The sequence below is a fragment of the Pezoporus flaviventris genome, unplaced genomic scaffold (genome assembly GCF_033815535.1).
Source record: "Pezoporus flaviventris isolate CSIRO_AGI_PZ_B2104156 unplaced genomic scaffold, CSIRO_AGI_Pfla_v1 ptg000031l, whole genome shotgun sequence".
Lineage (NCBI taxonomy): Eukaryota > Metazoa > Chordata > Aves > Psittaciformes > Psittacidae > Pezoporus > Pezoporus flaviventris.
In genome coordinates this window covers 55,507,078-55,528,317 of record NW_026892579.1, presented here as the reverse complement: position 1 = coordinate 55,528,317, position 21,240 = coordinate 55,507,078, and the positions used below count along the sequence as shown (strand labels likewise).

Here is a 21,240-nt window from a genome sequence, read left to right as displayed (position 1 = left end):
TCTGTGATTCTATGAATCCTGCTCAGCTCTGCCAATTGTTAAAAATACTCTTGCTGACAGTCAGGCAGGGTTAGCAAGGAAAGTAGCAGAGCCCTAAACCTTTGGAAGCAGCTGGAAATAGGTGAGACCTCAACAGGCAGGGAACAGCATTTTCCCCTTCCCCCCTACAGACATCATCCTCTGCTCTGCACCCACCTCTTTCATAGTCTCAATTGAAGCAAAATACTTGGACCACCAGTCCAACATGCTGTCATCTGGCTCCTCCTCTTCTACTTCCTCTCCTCCCCCTCCTCCTCCTTTCTTCTTCTTTTTCTTTCTCTCTTTCTCTTCCTCAGACTTCAGGGGCAAGGGAAGCGAAGACAGAGAAGAACAGGGATCAGGTGCAAGCAAAATACCTCTTAAACAGCAAAGGTAGTGGGTGAGGCACCTGAGAAGCCAAACCCTCCATGCTGGGTTGCCTCATTAGCACTTTCCCCCTTTACAGCCGCAGACACTAAGGCACAACGCAGCAAAGCAAGATGCCCAAGGCTCCAGAAGGACACAGTGTCAGAGTCCTGATACATCCCCTCCTTTCCATCATCCCTTCCATCCATTCATTTCCCAGGCTACAGCTCCTGAATCTTACATGGTCACAGTCCTCCCTGTGCCCCCCAAGTACCCTGAGTCTACTCAGTGGTGCAATAAACCCTTCTGCAGTGGTATCAGGTTGTGTTGGGAATAACCAGCACCTCTCTCACAGGGTGCTGCCTGTCCCTGGGACAGCTGGGTTGAGAAGTGCTAGCCCAAAAGAGCTTCTCAGTGAACAGGAACCAGGCCACTGCCATATCTGTTAGTGAGATAATGTTGCTCTGTCTGTGCCTTGGGTGAAAGGGTGCTGGCTGCTGCCTGTCTTTTGATGGGTGAGTATGCATGATCCATTGAAAGCTGCACAGAAGGGTTGGATAGGGATTGCAGAGGGTTGGGAGCAGGGATGTGGAGCAGATCCATCACTTACCACATCTACCTTCACCACTGCATCGGAGTTCTGCCGCCCGGGGTGGAAGGGAATAGGGAGAGGGAAAGCCAGTTAGCAGCAGAGCCTCAGCCAAATACAAATACACACTGGCACACACATGTTATGAGTCACAGACAGCTCCCCAAGCATGAAGGAACCAAACACCTTGAATGAAGAGCCCTGGCTGGGAAAGCTCTGCATGCAGGGCAGATGTCCGTGATGATGGACCAAAGCCACCTGCATATGGGAGACATCTCTGTCACTGCTAAGACAGAACAACCAAACCAGACAGTGAGGGATCGGGTCTGGGAAGACACTTTGGCCTTCAGCATGGCTAACAGCTCTCTGTGCTCTTGGAGCTTTTCTTGTCCACCTAGGAACGCCTGCAAGCTACTGTGGTAGATTTCAAGAAGCATGTGGGCACTGGGGTGCTCCAGACACACTCATGCGCGCATGTCCTGTTGCATGAAGCTGTGTGAGCACAGGTACCCGATACAGCTGATACAGGGATTCTACATATAGTTGCATATGTGAAAGGGCCTTCACAGGGTGTGTATGTATCTGTACATGTGTGCTTGTGATGCTTTGTATGGGACATGGCCTTTCTGTAAATGCACAGATGTGAGAGGCCATGGGTATTTGGAGCTCACAACATGCCTGTAGGCACACACGGGTTGGGTGTTCACCTTGCTGTAAGGGGCCTCCTGCAAAAAGAAATCTGCTTCTTGTGAGGAAGCTCTGGAGCCCAGGGGTATGAGAAGGGGTTGGAGTTCCTGTTCTGGGCAAGGAAATAGGCACAGGCACATTCAGCGTGGGAACAAAGCCTGATGCCTCTCGGACACATTGACTGTCCAATGCACACTGTGCCAAATTTTCTGGGTAAGCAAGCACAAAAGGTCTAAAGAGCTTTGGCTGCCTCAGACTGACTCTGTGTGCCTGGATCAGCTCGATACTGTGTGCATCTGCTGTGTTCTGTGTGGCTCAGACTAGCTGCAGAGCGGTTGCGCGGTAACACCACACTGACCACCCATGAACGGGCATTTCAAGGAGTTGAACGGGTATTTCAAAGAGCTGATGTAGCCATCTGAATTCTTGAAACTACTGCAGGAGAGGAAAAAGGGAAATCTATGTGAGCCTGAGAGACTGTGCAGTGCTTTGAAAGGGCAGGGTTGCTACAGACAGGGAATTTCTGATGGGTCACTTGTGTCTGCATTGGTCACAAACAGGGACAGGGCTGTGCTCACGGCTGCTCATTCCTCTCTGACTATTTATGAAGGAAAACATAAAGATGTCTAATTTGCACAGCCCAAGACAGTTCTTCTCTGGGCATCAAGCTCCAGGTAATTTCAACCAGGACAGAAAGAGGCAATTTGTAGGACTATGACCCAAGGCCCTTCATTCCAGGCATCAGCCCAACCCCATGTACAGCAGGACAAGGTGGCCTCTGCTTGGGTGGAATCAGTCAGAGATCAGCAATTCAGTGCGGAAAGAAATGCTAAAGCGCTGCTGACATGCAGATACTCACAGCTTCCAGCTTCACCATTGTCTCCATCTTCTTGATAGGAACCTCAGGTTCCATATTGACAACAATCTCCCCTGTGGGGCGAGAGCGATGGGCCCTGTTGGTCATTGCCAGATAGCCGTTGAGGTGTTTAGCTGGACAGAGGACAGAGAAAGAGAAAGAAGAGAGAAGGAAGTGTAGAGGAGAAACTGAGAGTTTAGGTGAGATCATATAGGACTCATGCAGGAGTGATGTGTGATCAGAGAAGAGCAGCAGTGGAAATAAGCACAGACCCTTACAGCATGACTGAAAAACCCCTTCCATAACAAAGGAAAGCAAATCCTGAGAAAGGATTGGGGTTTTTCCACCTGCACCAGTGTCCAGAGGAGAAGAGACAGAGATGATTGATTGCCCCAAAACTATCAGCTGGTGCAGACACAACCACAGGTCCAGACCTCCGTCTGGAACCCAGGATGGGCCCTGGCAAACCCTCACAGACCTCCTGTCTCTGTCCATCCAAGGGTGCCTCCACTTCCAGCAAGGATTAGGAGGAGATCAGCAATCCCTGTGGCTCACCAAGGCCTTTGCTGTGCTGGGTGCAGGGAAAGAGGCCTTGCTGTGGATGTGGATGGATGGGGTGGTGGCTGGAATTGAGAGGGTGGTAGCTTTCTAGTCTTTGCTCAAACAGCAGCAGTATGGCAAATTCCCCTCCCAGTCTTGAAGAATATTTGGGGAGTCTAGAGTCATGAAGCTGCGGAGATGTCAGTGGTGAACCAACCTTTCTTGTCTTACACGTTTGCAGTTACTGCAGTGAGACCCACAGATGAAAAAATCAAAGGGATGGCCTAACGCCCTGTGGCTTCTCACCCCCTTGACCCAGACCCAGAATCACTGCTTGCTTAACCAACAAGCGTAGTCCTTACAACCCTCTACCCATCTCCTTCCTTTCCATGCACAATGCCCCAGTGACCCATACCAGCCAGGTCCCCCTGGCCCAAGCCTGGTACCTGTCATATTCCAGTGCTGGGCTTTCTTATCTGGTGGGCGGTAGATGAACTTCCGTAGGGAGCTGACAGCATGGGACCCCACCAGGGTGTAACGGCCGAAAGCCCGGCAGTCCACCACGCGGATGTTGAGCGGAGGGTGGAGCAGCTCGTTCTCCGGGAGGTCCTGGGAAGCAAAGGTGTGCTGCTTATCAAGGGATGGTAAGGGGCTGTGGGATGCCTGCTTCGGTGGTTGGAACTAAAACAGGGATCATGCTGGAGGAAGCTAGAGCAGCTCCAGCAAAGCACAGAGTCATCAAATCACAGAATGGTTTGGGTTGGAAGGGATCTTAAAGCTCATCCAGTTCCAACTCCCTGCCACGGGTTGCTCCAAGCCCCATCCAACCTGGCCTTGAACACTGCCAGGTATGGGGCAGCCACAGCTTCTCTGGGCAACCTGTGCCAGGGCCTCAGCAACCTCACAGGGAACAACTTCTGCCTAAGATCTCATCTAAATCTGCCCTTTGCCAGTTTGAAGCCATTCCTTCCTGTTCTGTCCCTACAGGTACTTGTCAAAAGCCCCTCTCCAGATTTCTTGTCAGCCTCTTCAGCTACTGGAAGGCTGCTATAAAATCTCCCCGGAGCCTTCTCTTCTCCAGGCTGAACAAGCCCAGCTCTCTCAGCCTGCCTCCATAACAGAGGTGCTCCAGCCCTTGGAGCAGTTTTGTGGCTCACTCCAACAGCTCCACATCTTTCTTATGTTTGGGCTCCAGAGCTGGATGCAGGACTGCAGAGAGGTACTCATGACAGTGGAGCAGAGGGGGAGAATCCCCTCCCTGGACCTGCTGGTCACACTGCTGGTGATGCAGTCCAGAACACGGTTGATTTCTGGGTTGCAAGCTTGTGAGGCTGCATGCTTTGGAGCCCTCAGAGAAAGGCCACAGCAACTTGGATGGTGCTCTTGTCATCCATTGCTGTAGGGAAACTGAAGCAAGGGGCTAGGACTCATGGTTTCAGATCTAAAAAATCTGGGCTTCAGCTGGGAGCTCAGAGGGAAGAGGAAACACTCACCACTTCGAACCACTTGACCAAAGTGCTGAAGTTGGGGTTTTTCTTGTAGTTCTGGATGAGGGCTGATTGGACTCCCTTCCCAGCACACTCAATGTCCACACGTGGCCGGTCCACCTGGGCCAGGTTCACTCTCTTCAGATCCCTGAGCCCCCAAAACAAGACCTAGGGAAGGAGGAGGAGAATAAAGAACATAAATATGAGATGGAGTGCCTCAAGGATGGAGCGAGATAGAGTCAAAGAACTTGGTTCTCTGTATCCACCAGGAGCAGTGCCGCTACAGCTAATGTCACTGCCTGGGCAGCGGTGGACCCCTGAGGTATCTTCTCCTCCACCACGTGGCACAAGGCTGCAGCAGGGTCCCTCTCTGCCACCCCACATCTGATCTATAACAGCCTAAGAATTCCAGCCTGCTGCCCTCAACATTCCCTTTTCTTCCTTTCTCGTCTTTTTCTGGAACTCCTTAACTCAGGACCAGCCCAGCCCTGTACATCCACCGTGGCTCATGATTCAGGACTGGCATCTGGTGCAGCCAGTATGGACAGATCCTTGCAATGCAGACATCTGGTCTTAGTGCCCAGCTAATTATCAGAGCTTCAAAGATTCCTCCTCTCCTTCCAACACCAATGGGTGGGCTCTCCTGCCCCATGCAATGCTGAACATTGACATTTGGTGCTCCAAGGCAATTACCTCCACTCTGTATTTACTCAGCACTGGCCGAATCCCCAGTGGCACTGGCAGGATGGGGCCCCGGTCCATGTCCGTGGGGCCGTCAATCGGGGGCAGGTCTGACTTGCCCCCAGGGCCAATCTGGAAGAGAAGCAGCATGGATTAGGATATGTTCCTTTGAGCTGGTGCTCAGCTGCCTGGAAGCTGCTTTTTTTGGCAGTCCCTGGTCTCGTGCATTGGGTCTGTCCTGTCTCAGAGGGTTCAAAAGCAGCAAAAGGTTGCTGAGCATTCAGCTGACCCCACAGTCCAGGGACTTTGGGAAAAAGTATATATGTGAGTGGAAGGTGCTGGGCAGTGCTGTGCTTCCTCACAGGACAGACCCAGCAGCAAAGCAAACTTAGCCCACCAACATATCCGAGCCCCAGGGCTGTTCCTTTTCTTCCTGCAAGGAATTGCATCTGGCTGGGCTGGGTGCAAACCGATGCAGAAATGGTCCGAGAGCTTAGCCCAGAGCAGGTTTCGGGTCCTGTTTCCAAACCCAGGGCAGATCAAATATCCTGTATGAGCCATTCCCCTCTCACTGGGTTAGTTGCTGTGCTAAACCCTTTTGGCTTTTCTAGGATGTATGAACTCATTGCTCTTTGCAGCAACTAAGATATACATGGATGGGTTAAAGCCCTGTTCCCTTGCAACCCTCCACCCCATCCTTTCCCTCCCTTGGTGTGGCGTGGCCTTGGCAGCAGGTACCTGGAGCAGCTCAAAGGCAGCCAGCAGGTCGCCCGCAGTGGAGTTGCCCCGGTAGATCTGGTAGTACTCCAGCTGCGGGGGGAAGCGTGGGGGGCAGTACTGCTCGTCTGACATCTTCACCACCGGCTTGGCAAAGGTGCGGCCCATGAAGTCAGCTTTGCCCTGTGGAGGTGGAGAGAGCACTGGGGTTTGCTGACCTAAGTCATGACCATGAGGTCTCTCCAGTTAGCTCCGCAGCTCTCCCCATCGTGGTCGGGACAGGACCAGCCCACTGCACCTGGGACACCAAAGCTCGGTGACTGCTTTCGCTCCTGGCTTCTTCAAACAAGGGGGAGGAGGTGGCTGAGGCTCAGCATGGAGGCCAGGGCTGAGCCACTTTTATAAAGGAAAAGACTCTTGCAATGTCTCCTTGCCCCCACCCTCGCAAAAGCTCTTGCTTCACACTCCGAAAATAAGATGTCATTGCACTGAATCTGAGATCTAATGAGCAGCAGAGGCTGCTTGTGCCATGGGAGATTTGGGGGGGAAACATCTTCCAAGGGTCAGGAGAAAAGCTGCTTCTCACACCCTCTGCACTACCTGGCTTGCCTCTGAATCACCTAAACCCATAAGCATTTTCCTTTGTTACAATTCCTCTTACCACTGTGTCCTGGTCATAGATCTCAATGACAATTATGGGAGGGTCATCCCGCATCTCGTGAGCTTCTCCATACAGCTCCACATTGTCGAAGACCAGCAGCTGGTCCCAGGTCGGGCAAAGGGTCTCATTGAGAACCTGGAAAAATAAGACAGAATTATTGCTCCAGGCAGGGTCTAAGGCCCCGTGCACAGGCAGCAGACTGAGCGCTGGTCTGAGTTGCCCAGCAGCGCTAACAGGCTGCTGCATGGTTGTTTTAGACTAGTTAGGTATGGGGTGTCTCCCAGGGGGAAAATCCCAAGAGCAGGCAAGCAGACGTGAATCAGTGCCAATGTCCACCAGGCCTGCTAAAGTTTGGCAGCCCTCAGCCCTGGGAGGGAAGACACAAAAAACACTTCAACATGCTCCAGTTTCTCCTAACCAGACAAGTGAATCCCCCTGCCCCGGGATGTGGGAGAGCTGTGCGCTGAAGTGGGAGGACATGTCGTTGTCGTGAGACAGCCTAATCCTTGATTTACTGGCAGTCATGAGACCTGTGGCAGGGGAGCAGGATGAAGAGCTGATGGAACATGCAACACCAAAGCCCAGCTCTCCAGGTCAGGAGATGGTGTTTACCTCGGTGCATTGGCTCTGGGAGATGAAGAAGACTCTTGCAAAGGGGTCTGAAAGGCCACTGCTGTCAGCTGCAAATAAACTCCGGGCTTGGTACATGTGGGCTCGCAGCTGGAAAACCTGCTTCTCTGCAAAAGAGAGGGTAAGACAGCTTGATATGCAGCGCTGGAGCCCAGCTGTGGGGCTCAACCTGCAGAGCAAGGTCTCAGGGGCTTGCTTTTTGCTCAGAGCCAGCACTGATGAAGGGTATAGCCTCAAAACATGAGTCCTGAATGGGCACGGGGACTTCCTCAGCATCCTGCTTGGCATGTACAGGATGACAGCTATGAACAGGGTAGGGAAGAGGGTGCATGATTCCCACACCCCAGCTCCCCATGGGGGCAACGGGAGACCTCAGACTGGGACAACTGGAATGATTTCCCCCTTAGCTCCTGGGAGCCCTAGGTCTAAGGAGTGTCTAGCCAGGCTCCCTCTGGCCCTCTCCATATCCTGTCTCCAGACCAATAACCAATACAGGAAGGAAGTTCTTACTGGTGTAAAGGAGGCTGATGGGTGGGAAGGACGGCAGGTTTTGGCCTCTGGCAGTCTTTTTCTCCTCAAATCCACAGGGCAGGCCACTCAAGAAGTCTTTGCGCTGTTTGTTGAGGCCCAGCCACAAGTATATCTCCATCTTGGCCTGAACTGTCCACCCAGCAGGTCCAAATCCCCTCTTCCCAGGTAGCTGGGCACAAAGGACAGAAGAGTTTGCATGGATATAGGGAAGGTTTTAGAGATGGACAGACCACTTTCTGCAGCATTCAGTTTCTTCTGGTGCATTGCTTTTACCACTGTCCCTTCGAAACAGGGACCCAGCCCTCATCATTTTAGATCATGATGCTACCTTGCCTCATGCATTATTTTCTTCCCACCATGCTGGTATCCTCTTTCTAAGCCAGCATCTTCTTTTGTGGCAGCTGGATCAAACACCTCTCCCCCTCCAAACATTTCTCACTTACTGGTGGGTAAGACCAGTGGTTGATACTTCTTAGCATCAGACTTCCACCCCTACCAGTAGAGTAGGGGTCTGTTTTGTCTTGTATACAAAACTGGATACACTGCTCCCTCATCTTCATCTCCCATCCTCCCAGTGTTTCCTTCCTCCACCTCCCTCCTCTTGGCTGCAGTTCCCCTGGGAAAGACAGATTATCACCTTGAGGAAGATGGTCTTCACTTTGGCGCAGTCCTTGCCCATCTCCTCATCCACAATGGAGTAGAGGATATCCTTGGAAGGGACACGGGCGTAGGCAATGCGTTTGTTGTTGCTCATCATCCAGATGAAGACATCAGGAATAGTGTGCTGGGGCTGTGAAGAGCAGCAAAGAGTTCTGTCAGTGTCTCAGCTCTTTCTGAGCAGTGAGGCATCAGTGTGTCTGGAGACCTTCTGAAGGCAAATTCAAGAGATGCCACAGGAGATGGGTGTACCTATTGCCACATTAGGGACACTGAAATGGTTTTGAGTCTCCCATTGCAGAAGCTTGTCTGCTTTACAAAAGTTGCTCAGCTAAGCTCAGCAGGGTGAAGCCAAGCAGGAAAGAAACTGGGATTTATACTTGTTCTAGTTGAAAAAAAAAAACCCCACAACATTCTGGATTAGAAGACTAAAGAATTTTCTCCTTTCTTCATTCAGTGGACATGGGAACTGTAGGGCCAGAGTTCTGATTTTCAACTCCAATCAGAGAAACACCACTGATAATTTCTCATGCTTTCCAAAAAATCTGTTTATATTTAGACATTCTAAAATAAGCAGCTGCAATCACAAACTTCCCTCCTAAATCTACAAGGTCATTTTATACCCAGTAAGATTAAAAAGAATTTATAAAACACACTATTATGTAAGAAGTCTGCATGGGAAGTCTGCTTTAAACTCCTTTTAGCTCAATGTACTGCACACACTACATCATTTTAACGCTAAAATGTTAAACTACTAAAATCTCTTCACGTAAAGTCCAGATACCAGAGCCTCTCTGGGAAAGGCTCTGCAATTCCAGAGGAGAATCCCCTCCCCACAGGCCCGTGCCGTGCAGGGGCAGGAACTGGGACAGCACTTGCTAGATGGACACATTCTGCACATGCAGCCAAAAAGGAAAATTGAAACCAAGCACAGCTCCTCAGAGAGCCCCTTACCGTTACCAAGTGTTTCACAAGCATGAACTAGAGGAAAAGAGGCAAAATCAAATGGAGCTGATCACCAGCAGCATGACCAGCAGGTCGAGGGAGGGGATTCTCCCCCTCTGCTCCACTCTCATGAGTCCCCCCCTGCAGTCCTGCATCCAGCTCTGGGGCCCAAACATAAGAAAAATGTGGAGCTGTTGGAGTGAGTCCAGAGGAGGCCACGAAGATGCTCCAAGGGCTGGAGCACCTCTGCTATGGAGACAGGCTGAGAGAGCTGGGCTTGTTCAGCCTGGAGAAAAGAAGGCTCCGGGGAGATTTTATAGCAGCCTTCCAGTAGCTGAAGAGGCTGACAAGAAAGCTGGAGAGGGGCTTTTGACAAGGGCCTGTAGGGACAGGAGAAGGGGGAATGGCTTTAACCTGACAGAGGGGAGATTGAGATGAGATCTTAGGAAGAAGTTGTTCCCTGTGAGGCCCTGGCACAGGTTGCCCAGAGAAGCTGTGGCTGCCCCATCCCTGGCAGTGTTCAAGGCCAGGTTGGATGGGGCTTGGAGCAACCTGGTCTAGTGGAAGGTGTCCCTGGCAGGTGGTTGGAACTGGGTGAGCTTTAAGGTCCCTTCCAATCCAAACTGTTCTGTGATTCTATGACAGATTCCCCGTCTGGACAGGTCCCATCACACCTTATAATCTAGTTTATGTTCTGCTGTGATGAGCCAAGGTCAAGGAAGTCCTTGCTGTAACAAAGGATATGTAGTCGAGGCTGGGAGCCTGCCATGGGAATTAAGAGCAGAAGGTGCAACAGCTGCATCTGCCATGAGGGCTGGTATCCTCTCAGTGACTGACCCAATCCTAAACTGTAAAAATAGCAGAGGAAAGGTGTATTTTTCTGAAGGAAGGAAAAAATATTTTGCAGATACAGCATCCCTAAAAATAGCAAAGGAATGGTGTATTTTTTTCTGAAGGAAGAAAATATATTTTGCAGGTAACAGCATCTTTTTGGAAATGCTGTGAGCACCTCTAATATACTGGGCTATTATCTCTTACCTGTGAGCTGGAGTGAAGCAAGAGTATGCTGCAGCAACAAAAAATCGGAGGGTTTGAGCTCTGTGAGAGGACAGGGTGTTATCCCACAGCCCTTTGAAGAGCAACTCCCTACCCAGCCAGGGTCAGAAGCAGCTCCCTGCTGCTGCTCTTAATGCTGGGTTGATAATGTGCCACCTTCTGATGACCAATCCCCCAGTGAACTTCATGGCTTCCCCACGGCTCAGGCTGCCAGAAATGCGAAAGGCCCCAGCTCTGTTTCCTGGCTGGGAGGAAGGGCTTTTAACTTGGTTTAGCACTAACTTGTTCCAACCCAGCAGTGCACAGGAGGCATGGGGCAGGGTGTAGACTTGAAGTGGCTCCTTACATAAGACCTGTGCTACCGGGGACCTCTCCTGCCCATAGGGTTTGCAGACAGGTCTCCATCCATCCCAGGCTGCTATCACCATGTGCTTACTCAGCTGATCTCTGTATGTGGAGGGACTCACCTCGTCTGCCAAGAACCGGAGTTTCTGCAGGAAGTTTTGCACCAATTTCAGCTTGTCTTTCATGGTGTTCTTCTTCACCTGTGACCTCAGAGTCGTGGCTTGCTGCCCCATGTTCTCCTGCAATTAAAGGGAAGCCCAAGGCTTCATGTGAGAAAGAGCAGAAGGGAGCACAGAGAAGGGAGAAGCACCAGGCATGTCCCCAGCTTTTGGGAAGGGGTGGTGAGGAGGCAGATTCTTTAACCCCACCACATACATCCTGGTGATGGCACTTCTGACACCTGCTTGTTAACCTTGGCATGATGCAGGGAGGTCCCCTAACAGTGCAGGGACATCTGCTATAGGCGAAGACGCAGAGGGCAGGAAGGTGTCACCTGTGCTTAGGGCATTTTGGGGTGCTTCAAGCCTGGACTATCAAGGATAGTGTCTCCCCTTCTGCTGACCCTGCTATAAATCTGCACTTGACCATTCAGGAAAAGGGACATGGAGGTTTTCACGTGTTAAATTCATCACTCTGCAGGATACAGCTGGCTGCTGAAGGCAGTGTCTTTGTCTGTGCCAGCTGAATAAGCTTCCCTGCTCTTTGTACATCTCTTTTACACATCTAAATGCTTTGCAAGGAGCTGGGTTACCAGGCCCAAACACCTAGGTGTTATCTATCCTTGGAGTAAGTCCCCTCTAAATTCCTCCTTCCTCAGCTGTTTTACAGCAGTGTAGCTCCCACCCTGTGTTCCCATAGTTCTTTCCAAGGCAAAGCAGAGTGTGGTGGAGGGAGGCAGCAGCATAGACCCCAGTGCCAGCTAGGACCTCTGCAGCACCCAAGTGGTCTTGGGCTCCTCTATTCAGAAATAAACCTCAAACTCTCAATCCAGAGGCACTGGAAATCAGCATGCCTATGGACCAGAGCTCCCCACTGCATTGACAAGGTCCAGACCCTGCTCATGAATCCTCCTCCCTGCCTGGCTGACTCCCACTCACCAGCTCCCGCATGCAGGACTTGAGCCTTTCCCGGTCCAGCCTCGTGCGTGAGGAGTGGTGCTGGTCCTTGTCAGCCAACGTCACGAAGTGCCTGGTGGGAAAGGTGGGCATCATGAATCCTGTGGGAACCTGTGTGCTCTCTGCAAGGAGCTGTGGCTTGATGGGTCTCTGCCAGCAGCAGGGCATGTCACTGGAGGGAAATGCCCTATTTCTCTGCAGCCCGCAATGCAATTGTGGCATATTTGCACCCAATGCTGAGTGTCATGCATGTAAGTGTCCACTGGGTACCAGTCTGTGGAGACCACAAGACTGAGGCTTTCATGGCTGGTTTGGGGTCATTGAGGTGCAGATCTAAGCACCACCTCACCCATCTCCAAGTCAGTAGGCAGAGGATGTAGCATTGTGCCAATGCAATGAAGTACTTGCCCATCATCCAGAGGCTAAGGCTAGGTGAGTTTAATCTCACAACCTTGCCCATAGCCCTGCAGGAAGCAGTGATATGCAGTGTGCCACCTCTGCCCATCTTCTACTCACAAGCACCCACTGCTCAGCTCCTCCAGGACCCCTCGAAGCCGGCGCTCCGGATGTGGCTTCTCTGTCTTGATCATTTCCTGCACGTCGTTCAGCCCTTCCTCCTGCAGCATCAATGGTGGGAGCAGTGAGGGGTGGTGGGACAGTGAGCAAGGTCCCCACTGAGGTCCAACCACACATAGAACAGGCCTGTGGGATGTGCCAGTGGGAAACATCTGGTGCTACCCCAGAACTGCCAGCCTCCGGGCTCAGGTCTGGCACATATTTGGCTGCAGGGACCTGGCTCTGATTCATGGGAATGGCTCCACTGCCCTCCATGTGACCAGTTGGACAAACTCCACACTGCTTTGGCTGGACCTGCCAGGCTCTCTCTTTGCAGATCCTGCTGTGACCCTGAAGATGTGGAGCTGTCAGAAAGGCTCCTTGGGAATTAGCTGAGACTATTAAGGAGTCTTCATCCTGCCACACAAGTGGTTCACCCTCACAGTCCATAGGGACAAAGCCTCCCTGCCCCAGCTCCCTTCAGTGGGGACACATGGGTCTGATCCACAGATAAGCCCCTAGGATTTGGATATTCACTTTATGGAGTATTTAGATCTGTGATACTTTCCCCTTTCTGGCACAAGTCTGCTTGTGGGTCCTTGCACTGTGTGTCCCTGCTTTGTGACATGCTGCAGAGATGCACAGGGAGCCTGGAAGTGCCTCATACCGGCCCCATGTCCCAAGCCATCTCCTTTCCTCACATCCCAGCATGTACTGACCAGCTTGTCTGCAATCTTGTCCATGATGTTGGCATTATACAGTCTGCGGCGCTGGTCCTGCCACCAGCTCTTGATATAGATGCAAGGCTTTTTCTCAAAGTACGGGAGGTGGAAGTAGTTCCTGCAAGAGGAAGCAGAAGTGATGTTCCATGGTGGTAATGCTCCTGGCCAGGAACAGCCCCTGTCCCAGACCTCTTCCAGGGAGACAATGCCATGATGGGAGGTAGGTGTGAGAGAGAGGGAGCTGGGGTGAATTACACCCTGAAGAACAGAGGCTCCATCTCTCCTACACCCTTCCCAATGTGAGACCCAGGGTGGACGGGTGCAGTGCCCCGGGATACCCCAAGGGCTGGAGCACCTCTGCTATGGAGACAGGCTGAGAGAGCTGGGCTTGTTCAGCCTGGAGAAGAGGAGGCTCCAGGGAGACCTTAGAGCAGCTTCCAGTGCCTAAAGGGGCTGACAAGAAACTGGAGAGGGGCTTTTGACAGGGGCCTGTAGGGACAGGACAAGGGGGAATGGCTTTAACCTGACAGAGGGGAGATTGAGATGAGATCTTAGGCAGAAGTTCTTCCCTGTGAAGGTGCTGAGGCCCTGGCACAGGTTGCCCAGAGAAGGTGTGGCTGCCCCATCCCTGGCAGTGTTCAAGGCCAGGTTGGACGGGGCTTGGAGCAACCTGGTCTGGTGGAAGGTGTCCCTGTCCATGGCAGGGGGCTGGGACTGGATGAGCGTTAAGGTCCCTTCCAGCCCAAACCATTCTGTGATTCTGTGATTCCACCTGCTGGTGGGATGGAGAGGTAATAGTCATGGTACAGTTAAAGGAAGGATGAGGCTGAAGAGCAGGTTCATCTTCTTAGATGCCTGAGCACTGTCCAGGAGCTAGGACCCATCTAGTCCAGCCACTGCAGATCCTGCTGCACCTGGGATCACCCTTCGTTAAAACACAGCTTCAGCTCAACCTTCCTAAGCCATCAGGGTTTTTCCAGCCAGAAGATGTCAGCAGAGCCCCACAGTTGGTCATGAGGTCCCCAGCACCCTGAGTAAACAGCATGAGAGTCAGAGCACAGTGACAGGCTCCCAAACCATCCATGCTTCTCATCCTAGTTTGACATTCACCTTGATAAGGAGCTGGTAAACAAGTCAGGGAACCTCAGATAGACTTTCATCTGGAGTGCAAATATCTTCAGTTCAGTGGGGTTTGTTTCATTTCCCAATTGAATTAAATCAGGCAGTTCTATTAACATCTATCCACTGGTATAACACAGTTAAAATCCACTTGAAGAACATCACATCAGGTTAATCCAATTAGCTTTCCTTAGTACTAGTCCTTTGTATACAAATCCAGGTTGTGACTGAAGCCCAGCCCAGCCATCCCAAGACGTGTTGATCCTGCTCAGTTTGGGGCATTCTGATCCAACTGCTTGGGGTAGAAAGCACCCACCAGCTTCACACTGTCTGGATCTTGCCTGTATTTTAGGGTGACTACAACCTGCCCATCACAAAGTAACTCCTAAAGCAGACCAAAAACTAGCCGTAATTCTATAGGTGAAGAAGAGAAAACAGAAGTGATTTGTCTCCTGACAACCAGCTGTGCATCAACAGACCCAGGGTAGGACCTGTTTTGCCAGTTCTGGCTCTTTTAAACACCAGAAAGCAGCTGTTAAGGACAGTAAACAGGACAGACAGACCGACCAAAAAAGAGATGCTGCAAACAGGGGAGAATGAGAGGATTTTAAGTCTTTTACCCCAATCTCTTGCCTAACACATTCTAAAGATCTTTTTTTCCAGCACTTTTTGAATCTCCCTTGCTCTGCATGTCCTCTAGACCTTGTCTAGCTTTTAGGATCTCAAGTGACAAAGAAATATACCTTGTTTCAGGACAAATAAGCCTCACTTCTGAAATCTATGCCTTGTCTCTAGATGGACCTTTCCTTTTCTTTGCATGGTACTTATGATGTTTTAATGTTCAGCCTGGAGAAGGGTCTGTGGAGACCTTAGAGCAGCTTCCAGTGCCTAAAGGGGCCAAGAAGAAAGCTGGAGAGGGGCTTTTGACAAGGGCCTGTAGGGACAGGATAAGGGGGAATGGCTTTAAACTGACAGAGGGGAGATTGAGATGAGATCTGAGGCAGAAGTTCTTCCCTGTGAGGGTGGTGAGGCCCTGGCACAGGTTGCCCAGAGAAGCTGTGGCTGCCCCATCCCTGGCAGTGTTCAGGGTCAAGTTGGACGAAGCTTGGAGCAACCTGGTCTAGTGGAAGGTTACCCTGCCCGTGGCAGGGGGGTAGTGCTGTGTGGAACTGTATGAACTATAAAAAGTTCCTTCCAATTTAAACCATTCCATAATTCTATTTTATATGTCAGGCAGCTGGAGAGAGCACAGATGCAAAACCCAGACCTCTCCTCCCTGATGTGGAATGATCCTAAGGAAGGATCCATTTATAGACTGGTTTCCTGTATGTATGAAACTTGTATGTACAGAAGTGAAACTGATATTGTTTTTTCATTTCCCACCAATGATTTTTTTGAATCCAGTGGTTAATGTTGTCCCTATTTGCCATAGGTGAAGAGCACTGAAGGTATTGATAGCCTTGAGTTTTGGGTGCACGTCTGGCCAGGTGGATGAAGGATGTCCTTTGTAGGGTAGCTTGGGAGCTGACTTCAGCCCTTATTGGACATCAGAGAATCCACAGGAATGCTCAGAACTGTAGAGAATGGCATGGGGGTTCAGCTGGCAGACTGTAGTATCTAAGGCAAGGTATCTACATGTGGTATCTAATCTCCCATTACAGGGCATGGAGATCTGGTCCCCATGCTGCTCCCATGTCTGTTAGCTGAATGAATCTAGGTGGGAGCTCCAACACCTGCAGACCATGTCTGATTTGAGAGACACATCTCTGCACAGCAGCACTTCAGTAGCCAGGTGGGCATGCTTACCTGTCTGTGACCAGAGGCTTCATGGGTTGAGATGAAGAAACAGAGACCATCTCTCCATCCTCATCACCTTCATCCTCACTTGAATTCTGGAGCAGCTCAGACTCCTCCTCATTCCCATCCCCGCCCTCTTTCTTCCTCCGTAGGATGGGTTTGCTCATGCCATCCATCTGGTTCCCATAGTTACCTCAAGAAAGAAATGTGAAATTAACTCACAGGACCGTAACTCCAGTCAGGCTCAGTCTCACAGCTTTAATTCAGGTTGGGGACAGGGTGTTTTCTAAACTGAGCACCCTGCTTGTCTAGCATGTGTTGGTATTAAAATGGGGAAGAAACCCTGATCTCAACCGTGGATCCTGCATTCCCCACCAGGCTTGCTTCAAAAGCACCCTCCCAGAAAAACAACCAACCTATTGTGACTTCAAAGTTGATGGGTTTGTCACCAATCTTCCTGTCGATCATGGTAGCTTCCAGGAAGGCTCCAAAGAGAAAGAACTCCTCCATCTTCCCAGTGCAGTTCTGCTGGAGAAATCATGGGGATCAGGGTTGATGTCAGCTGGATGCAGGTCCCCTTGGACAGAGGGGTGCATCGCCTCTGAGCACCCTCATGGGCTCTGTGAAGGCAAGGTGCCACCATTTGGGCTTTCAAGGGAACCATGAGGGTTTTCTCTCTCCCAGCGTGAACCATCTCTAGGGTAATTGCAGGGAGAGTTTAATTAAAAGACTTCAGCCTAACTTTTAAATGTGTTGAGATCAGTCACCCCCTGCATGAGAGAGAGCGGCCAAGGGACATTCAGGAATACAAGACTGAGTTCACTCACAATTGAATTAACCAAGCCACAGTGCACCACTCAGTGCATCCTGGAACACTGTGTTCAGTTTTGGTCCCTGCTGTACAAAAAAGATGTGGATGGGCTGGAGAAGGTCCAGAGAAGGCCACAAAGATGATCCAAGCACTGAGCAGCCATGTGAGGAAAGGCTGAGGGAGCCTGGCTTGCTCAGACTGGAGAAGATAAGGCTCAGGGGAGACCTTATCCCCATGTTCCAGTGTTTAAAGCGTGGCTACAAAGATGGAGACTCCCTTTTTAATAGTGGTCATGTGGAAAAGACATGGGGTGATGGGCACAAGTTACTGCTGGGGAGACTCTGGCTGGACACGAGGAAAAATTTTCACAGTGTGAAGAACCAGGGGATACTCTCCCAGGGAAGTGATGACTCCCCAGTGCTGGGCATTGTTAAGGTTCAGCTGCACAGGGTGCTGGGATATCCAGGCTAGGTCATGCTTTGCCTAGAAATGTTGGACCAGATGATCCTTGAGGTCCCTTCCAAGATGGAATTCTAGGATTCTGTGATTTGCCTGGATGCTTTTTCAGAACTGGAAGGGCTTTGTTTCCAGGTGGCTTCGTTTCCCTGGAGCTTAATTAAGGCCACTTTACTTCTGAAGGGGAGCTTTCAGAGGATGCACTGCCATCAGATTTTTCCGTTTCTACTTCACACCCTGGGCTCATATGGGTTGACATATGTATCATCCCCGGGGTAGGACGAGCCTAGATCTGGCTGTTTATGCAGAGCACAGACAGCAGCCTTACGGGCTCCACATATCAGGGCTAAAGCTGTGGGGCTTCTCTTATTAGGAAACAACCCTTTGATTTCCCTGATGACTTCTACCTTGCCAGAAAGGCTTGGAAAGTAGATTAGATTCTTAGCTTCTGTTTGAAACCTATCTTCAGGATAGGAGTGAGACAGCTGTCATTAGGAGATTGCTCTCTTTGAGTTGTCTAACTGCCAGCTGGAAAAAGATCTCTATGATGCTTAGCATCCTCCTTCACTTGGATATCCCTTCTAACCAGCACTCCTGAGAGAGGTGAACATGTGAATGATAAAATCTGAAATCCTTGCAAGATTTTATTTCATTGTGCTGAGGAAAACACTAAATGAAATCTTTGGTTAGTGAGACCAAGGATAAAAACCCAAGAAGACTGAGACATAAGACTCACCACTGGGAGCTGTAGGGTTAGGGGTGACTTACGTCAGCAACTGATGTGGCCTGCTCAACTTGCACCTCAGTGGAGCTGTTGATCTCTGGGTTGGTGGTGTCCAAGATCTCCACAGCAAGACTCATCAAAAGCCTGGCCCGGAAGGAGACGCCTTCGCCCAGACCCTCATTCAGCTCTTGATGCTCATCCATCAGGGTGTAGTTTCGAGTGGAACCATACATGTTCACCCATGCGGGACCAAAGGTGGGCAGGAAGCCTGCAGCAGACCAAGCGTGCACGTAGGGAGGGGGGGGGAATGTGAGAAGGGTGGAATGTCTTTGCCTCAGGTACAAGCTTACTCATGGACTGGCATCACTTCTCTGGTCTGTGCATGGTGATTCAGGCTGGAATATGCACATGTGTGCATGGAGGTGCATGCTTGCAATCACACATGGTGACAGTTTTGCAGTGATGGGTGCTGTGCAGTACACCAGCCCAAAGACAGAGGCTGACAGAAATGAGTCTCCCATTGGGCAAGTTACCCAATGTGAGAGTCAAGAAAAAAAGAACATGCCATTAAATCCTTTTCTAGAGCTTCTTTGGTTTCATTTTGGTCCTATATGCGCTGGTGTGTTCATGTGTGTGTGAATGGGGGAGCCTGTCACATACTCACCCATTCATGGCAATGAATATTTTGGAAGATCAAATTGTTCTTGGGTGTCTGTTTTCAGCTATTGGACTGGAGACTTGTGACAGGGCTTGGTTTTCAAAGTGTGTATGCCCAGTGACCTCAGAAGACCACTGCAATGAATCAAGGTCTCTCTGGCTGGAAACCAAGAAGCAGCTATCTCAAGGAGTGGGAAAGAAGCTTAGGCTATTTTGCTAACTCTGCAGAAGGGATGACTCTCTACCCTGAAGAAGGTAGCTCAATCTGCTCCCCACCTTAGCTTTACCTTTGTCTCCTTCATTAGAGATCTTCCGCAGATCAATGAAATGAGTACCAATGGCCACGTCATTGACTTTATCTGAGTCTCGGATCTGGATCTTTATCCGTTTGCACAACGGAGGGAACATTTCTGTGAAGATGATTTGCTCATTCCACAGGGGCTCATAGCTACTTTTTTGTACGGATGTCTTCCCCTGCCAAGTGGGAGGAGATAGATGTTAGAGAGGGGTTTGAGCTCCCAAGCCATCCACCACAATCTGAACTGCTCCCTTGCTAATGACCACTGAAACACACATTCTGCCTTGGGACTCTCTTCTCCAAGGTAATGAGCTCCTTTCCTCAACTGGAGAGTGCTGCAAACCGATCATGGTCTGAACAAGAGAGGGGAAACACAGCAAACAAGGTGGGTTTACCATGCGTCACAGCATCTACAAGCTAGGACAACTGAGATAATCTCTGGCCTCCTGTACAATGGCTGGTCCTGCTCATGTTACCTTCCAGGGTCACCCTGGTACCACATGCAGCTTGCTCACCTTCTGCCCTGCAAAAACCACCTGCACATAGGGGTCTACCAAATCCTTGTTCTCCCCAATGAGAGCCTTCTTCACATTGGCCATGATGCTGGTGTTCATACGGGGCAGTCCCTCTGCTCGATAGATCTTGATGTAGAAACGAGCCCACTGCCTCTCTGGAGGGACACCATCTGGGAGGAGTAGGTTCCTGTAACACCAACAGATAGGGTTGGAAACAGCTGCTGGGGCTGGCAGGTTTGTCAGGAGGCTTACTAATGAGGGAGAAGATGTCCCATTTTGTGAGCACAGGCTCTATGGGAGTGCAAAGATGACCATTTCTGCAGCCACACATTTTATTGCTGTCCTGTTTCTGCTCAGCCTTCTGTTTTGGGATGAGGAACGGTGACTTCATGATCAAAATGAACCCCTTCATGAGTATTCTTGAGGTGCCCCTGGGACAATGTGCATTCCATTGAAGGGATACAATAATTATTGTCAGTGAAGTCTAGAGGACAGTTAAACTGAGCCTAATTTGGACGTCTAAAGCAGGCCAGATGAATGGGATGTTAGAAGAGCCTGCTTTCTTTATCAGTGTGCAGGGGGAGCTGGCGTGATTATTTTGGGGAAGAACACAGAACTCCATCAAATTGGTTTTCCTCATATATGTGGCTCTTTTTGGGGGGAAGAAATGAGAGCAATAGGGGATGATGTGAACAAAACGATTTCTAGAGGAATTGCTGGGAAAAACAGGATAATATCACCACTACAGCATGGAATGATGGCCCAAAATAGTTTACGTGGTCCCTCGAGCTACCTGCACCCTGGCAAGTCCACAGAGCTGAGCTGGTATTTTGCCACTAGTCTGGGTTTCTAACTATGTGGCGAGAGACTGACAGGTAGGCTTGAAAGCCTGTGGCTGCACTTGGAAATACTTGATTAGTCTGAAATATTTGTGGGATGGAAATAAGTTTTAAATTCTCATGATTTTTCTTCTGTGACCTTTCGGATTCTTTGGGGTGTCAAAAAGCCCTGCCCATCCATGCAGCCTGGGAAACCTCATCCAGACCCCCCTGCTCTGCCCTGTCAGCGGGTTATGAGACCCCATCCTGTCCCATCACCAACAGGAGCATTAGGTAAACACTGGGAACACCGCGTTGGTTGACAGGCTGGTGGTGAGCTCAACAACCAGCAGATGGTCTGACCTGTCAGAAGTAACTGGTCTGTACTTGGTATCATCTGGATTTGCACCAGTAATCTGCCATGTGTTCTCTCACTCTCTGAAAAGCAGCTTACTGGTCCCTCTTGTTTAACTGTACAGGGTAGGTGTACTAGAGAGGATGCTGGCCTGATGTGCTCCTTTAACAATCCAAGGTAAAGAGATGTGAAAAGTCATTCCACAAAAGTCTATGTGAAGCTGGCTGTGGGGATCCTTACCCTTCAATATCATCTTCCTCCGTCTCATTGGCTTTGTGTGGTGTCTTGATGTTGTCCCCTTTCCCTACCACAGCAATGTCACACTTCAGGTAACCTTTCAGCCCAGCGGTGAGATCCTCAGGGTCAGAAAGAATGGCCCATTTGTGGTAGAACTGGTGCTCTGGAAGCAGAGAACAAGACAGTTATTTATCAAATGAGACAGCAATTACTGTAAGGACAGGAAATATCCTTCCCTTAAGTAGGAGCTTCAGATGTGAGGAATTGAGACAGAAACCCTGAGAAATTCATTAGG

The 21,240-nt window shown here is 50.3% G+C and overlaps 2 protein-coding genes across 11 annotated transcripts in view; one reads left to right on the top strand and one right to left on the bottom strand.

Annotated features, from left to right (window-relative positions):
* Nucleotides 1–21,240, top strand: part of ESCO2 (establishment of sister chromatid cohesion N-acetyltransferase 2) — a 255,473-nt gene that overhangs the window by 7,255 nt on the left and 226,978 nt on the right. The window lies entirely within an intron of this gene.
* Nucleotides 1–21,240, bottom strand: part of OTOF (otoferlin) — a 97,940-nt gene that overhangs the window by 11,616 nt on the left and 65,084 nt on the right. For 2 of the 10 annotated variants that reach the window (XM_061461184.1, XM_061461186.1), the window contains exons 12-32: nucleotides 20,949–21,108; nucleotides 19,536–19,722; nucleotides 19,010–19,196; nucleotides 18,110–18,333; nucleotides 16,491–16,602; nucleotides 16,084–16,267; nucleotides 13,156–13,276; nucleotides 12,398–12,498; nucleotides 11,864–11,954; nucleotides 10,889–11,005; nucleotides 8,401–8,553; nucleotides 7,743–7,932; nucleotides 7,215–7,339; nucleotides 6,603–6,737; nucleotides 5,963–6,124; nucleotides 5,237–5,356; nucleotides 4,550–4,711; nucleotides 3,503–3,665; nucleotides 2,520–2,650; nucleotides 995–1,024; nucleotides 196–336 (exon numbers count right to left, since the gene is read on the bottom strand). In XM_061461184.1, coding sequence (XP_061317168.1) covers nucleotides 196–336; nucleotides 995–1,024; nucleotides 2,520–2,650; nucleotides 3,503–3,665; nucleotides 4,550–4,711; nucleotides 5,237–5,356; nucleotides 5,963–6,124; nucleotides 6,603–6,737; nucleotides 7,215–7,339; nucleotides 7,743–7,932; nucleotides 8,401–8,553; nucleotides 10,889–11,005; nucleotides 11,864–11,954; nucleotides 12,398–12,498; nucleotides 13,156–13,276; nucleotides 16,084–16,267; nucleotides 16,491–16,602; nucleotides 18,110–18,333; nucleotides 19,010–19,196; nucleotides 19,536–19,722; nucleotides 20,949–21,108 — 2,996 coding nt within the window. The remainder of the gene's footprint in view (nucleotides 1–195; nucleotides 337–994; nucleotides 1,025–2,519; nucleotides 2,651–3,502; nucleotides 3,666–4,549; nucleotides 4,712–5,236; nucleotides 5,357–5,962; nucleotides 6,125–6,602; nucleotides 6,738–7,214; nucleotides 7,340–7,742; nucleotides 7,933–8,400; nucleotides 8,554–10,888; nucleotides 11,006–11,863; nucleotides 11,955–12,397; nucleotides 12,499–13,155; nucleotides 13,277–16,083; nucleotides 16,268–16,490; nucleotides 16,603–18,109; nucleotides 18,334–19,009; nucleotides 19,197–19,535; nucleotides 19,723–20,948; nucleotides 21,109–21,240) is intronic. The other 8 variants (XM_061461189.1, XM_061461191.1, XM_061461185.1 and 5 more) reach the window with 5 other exon arrangements.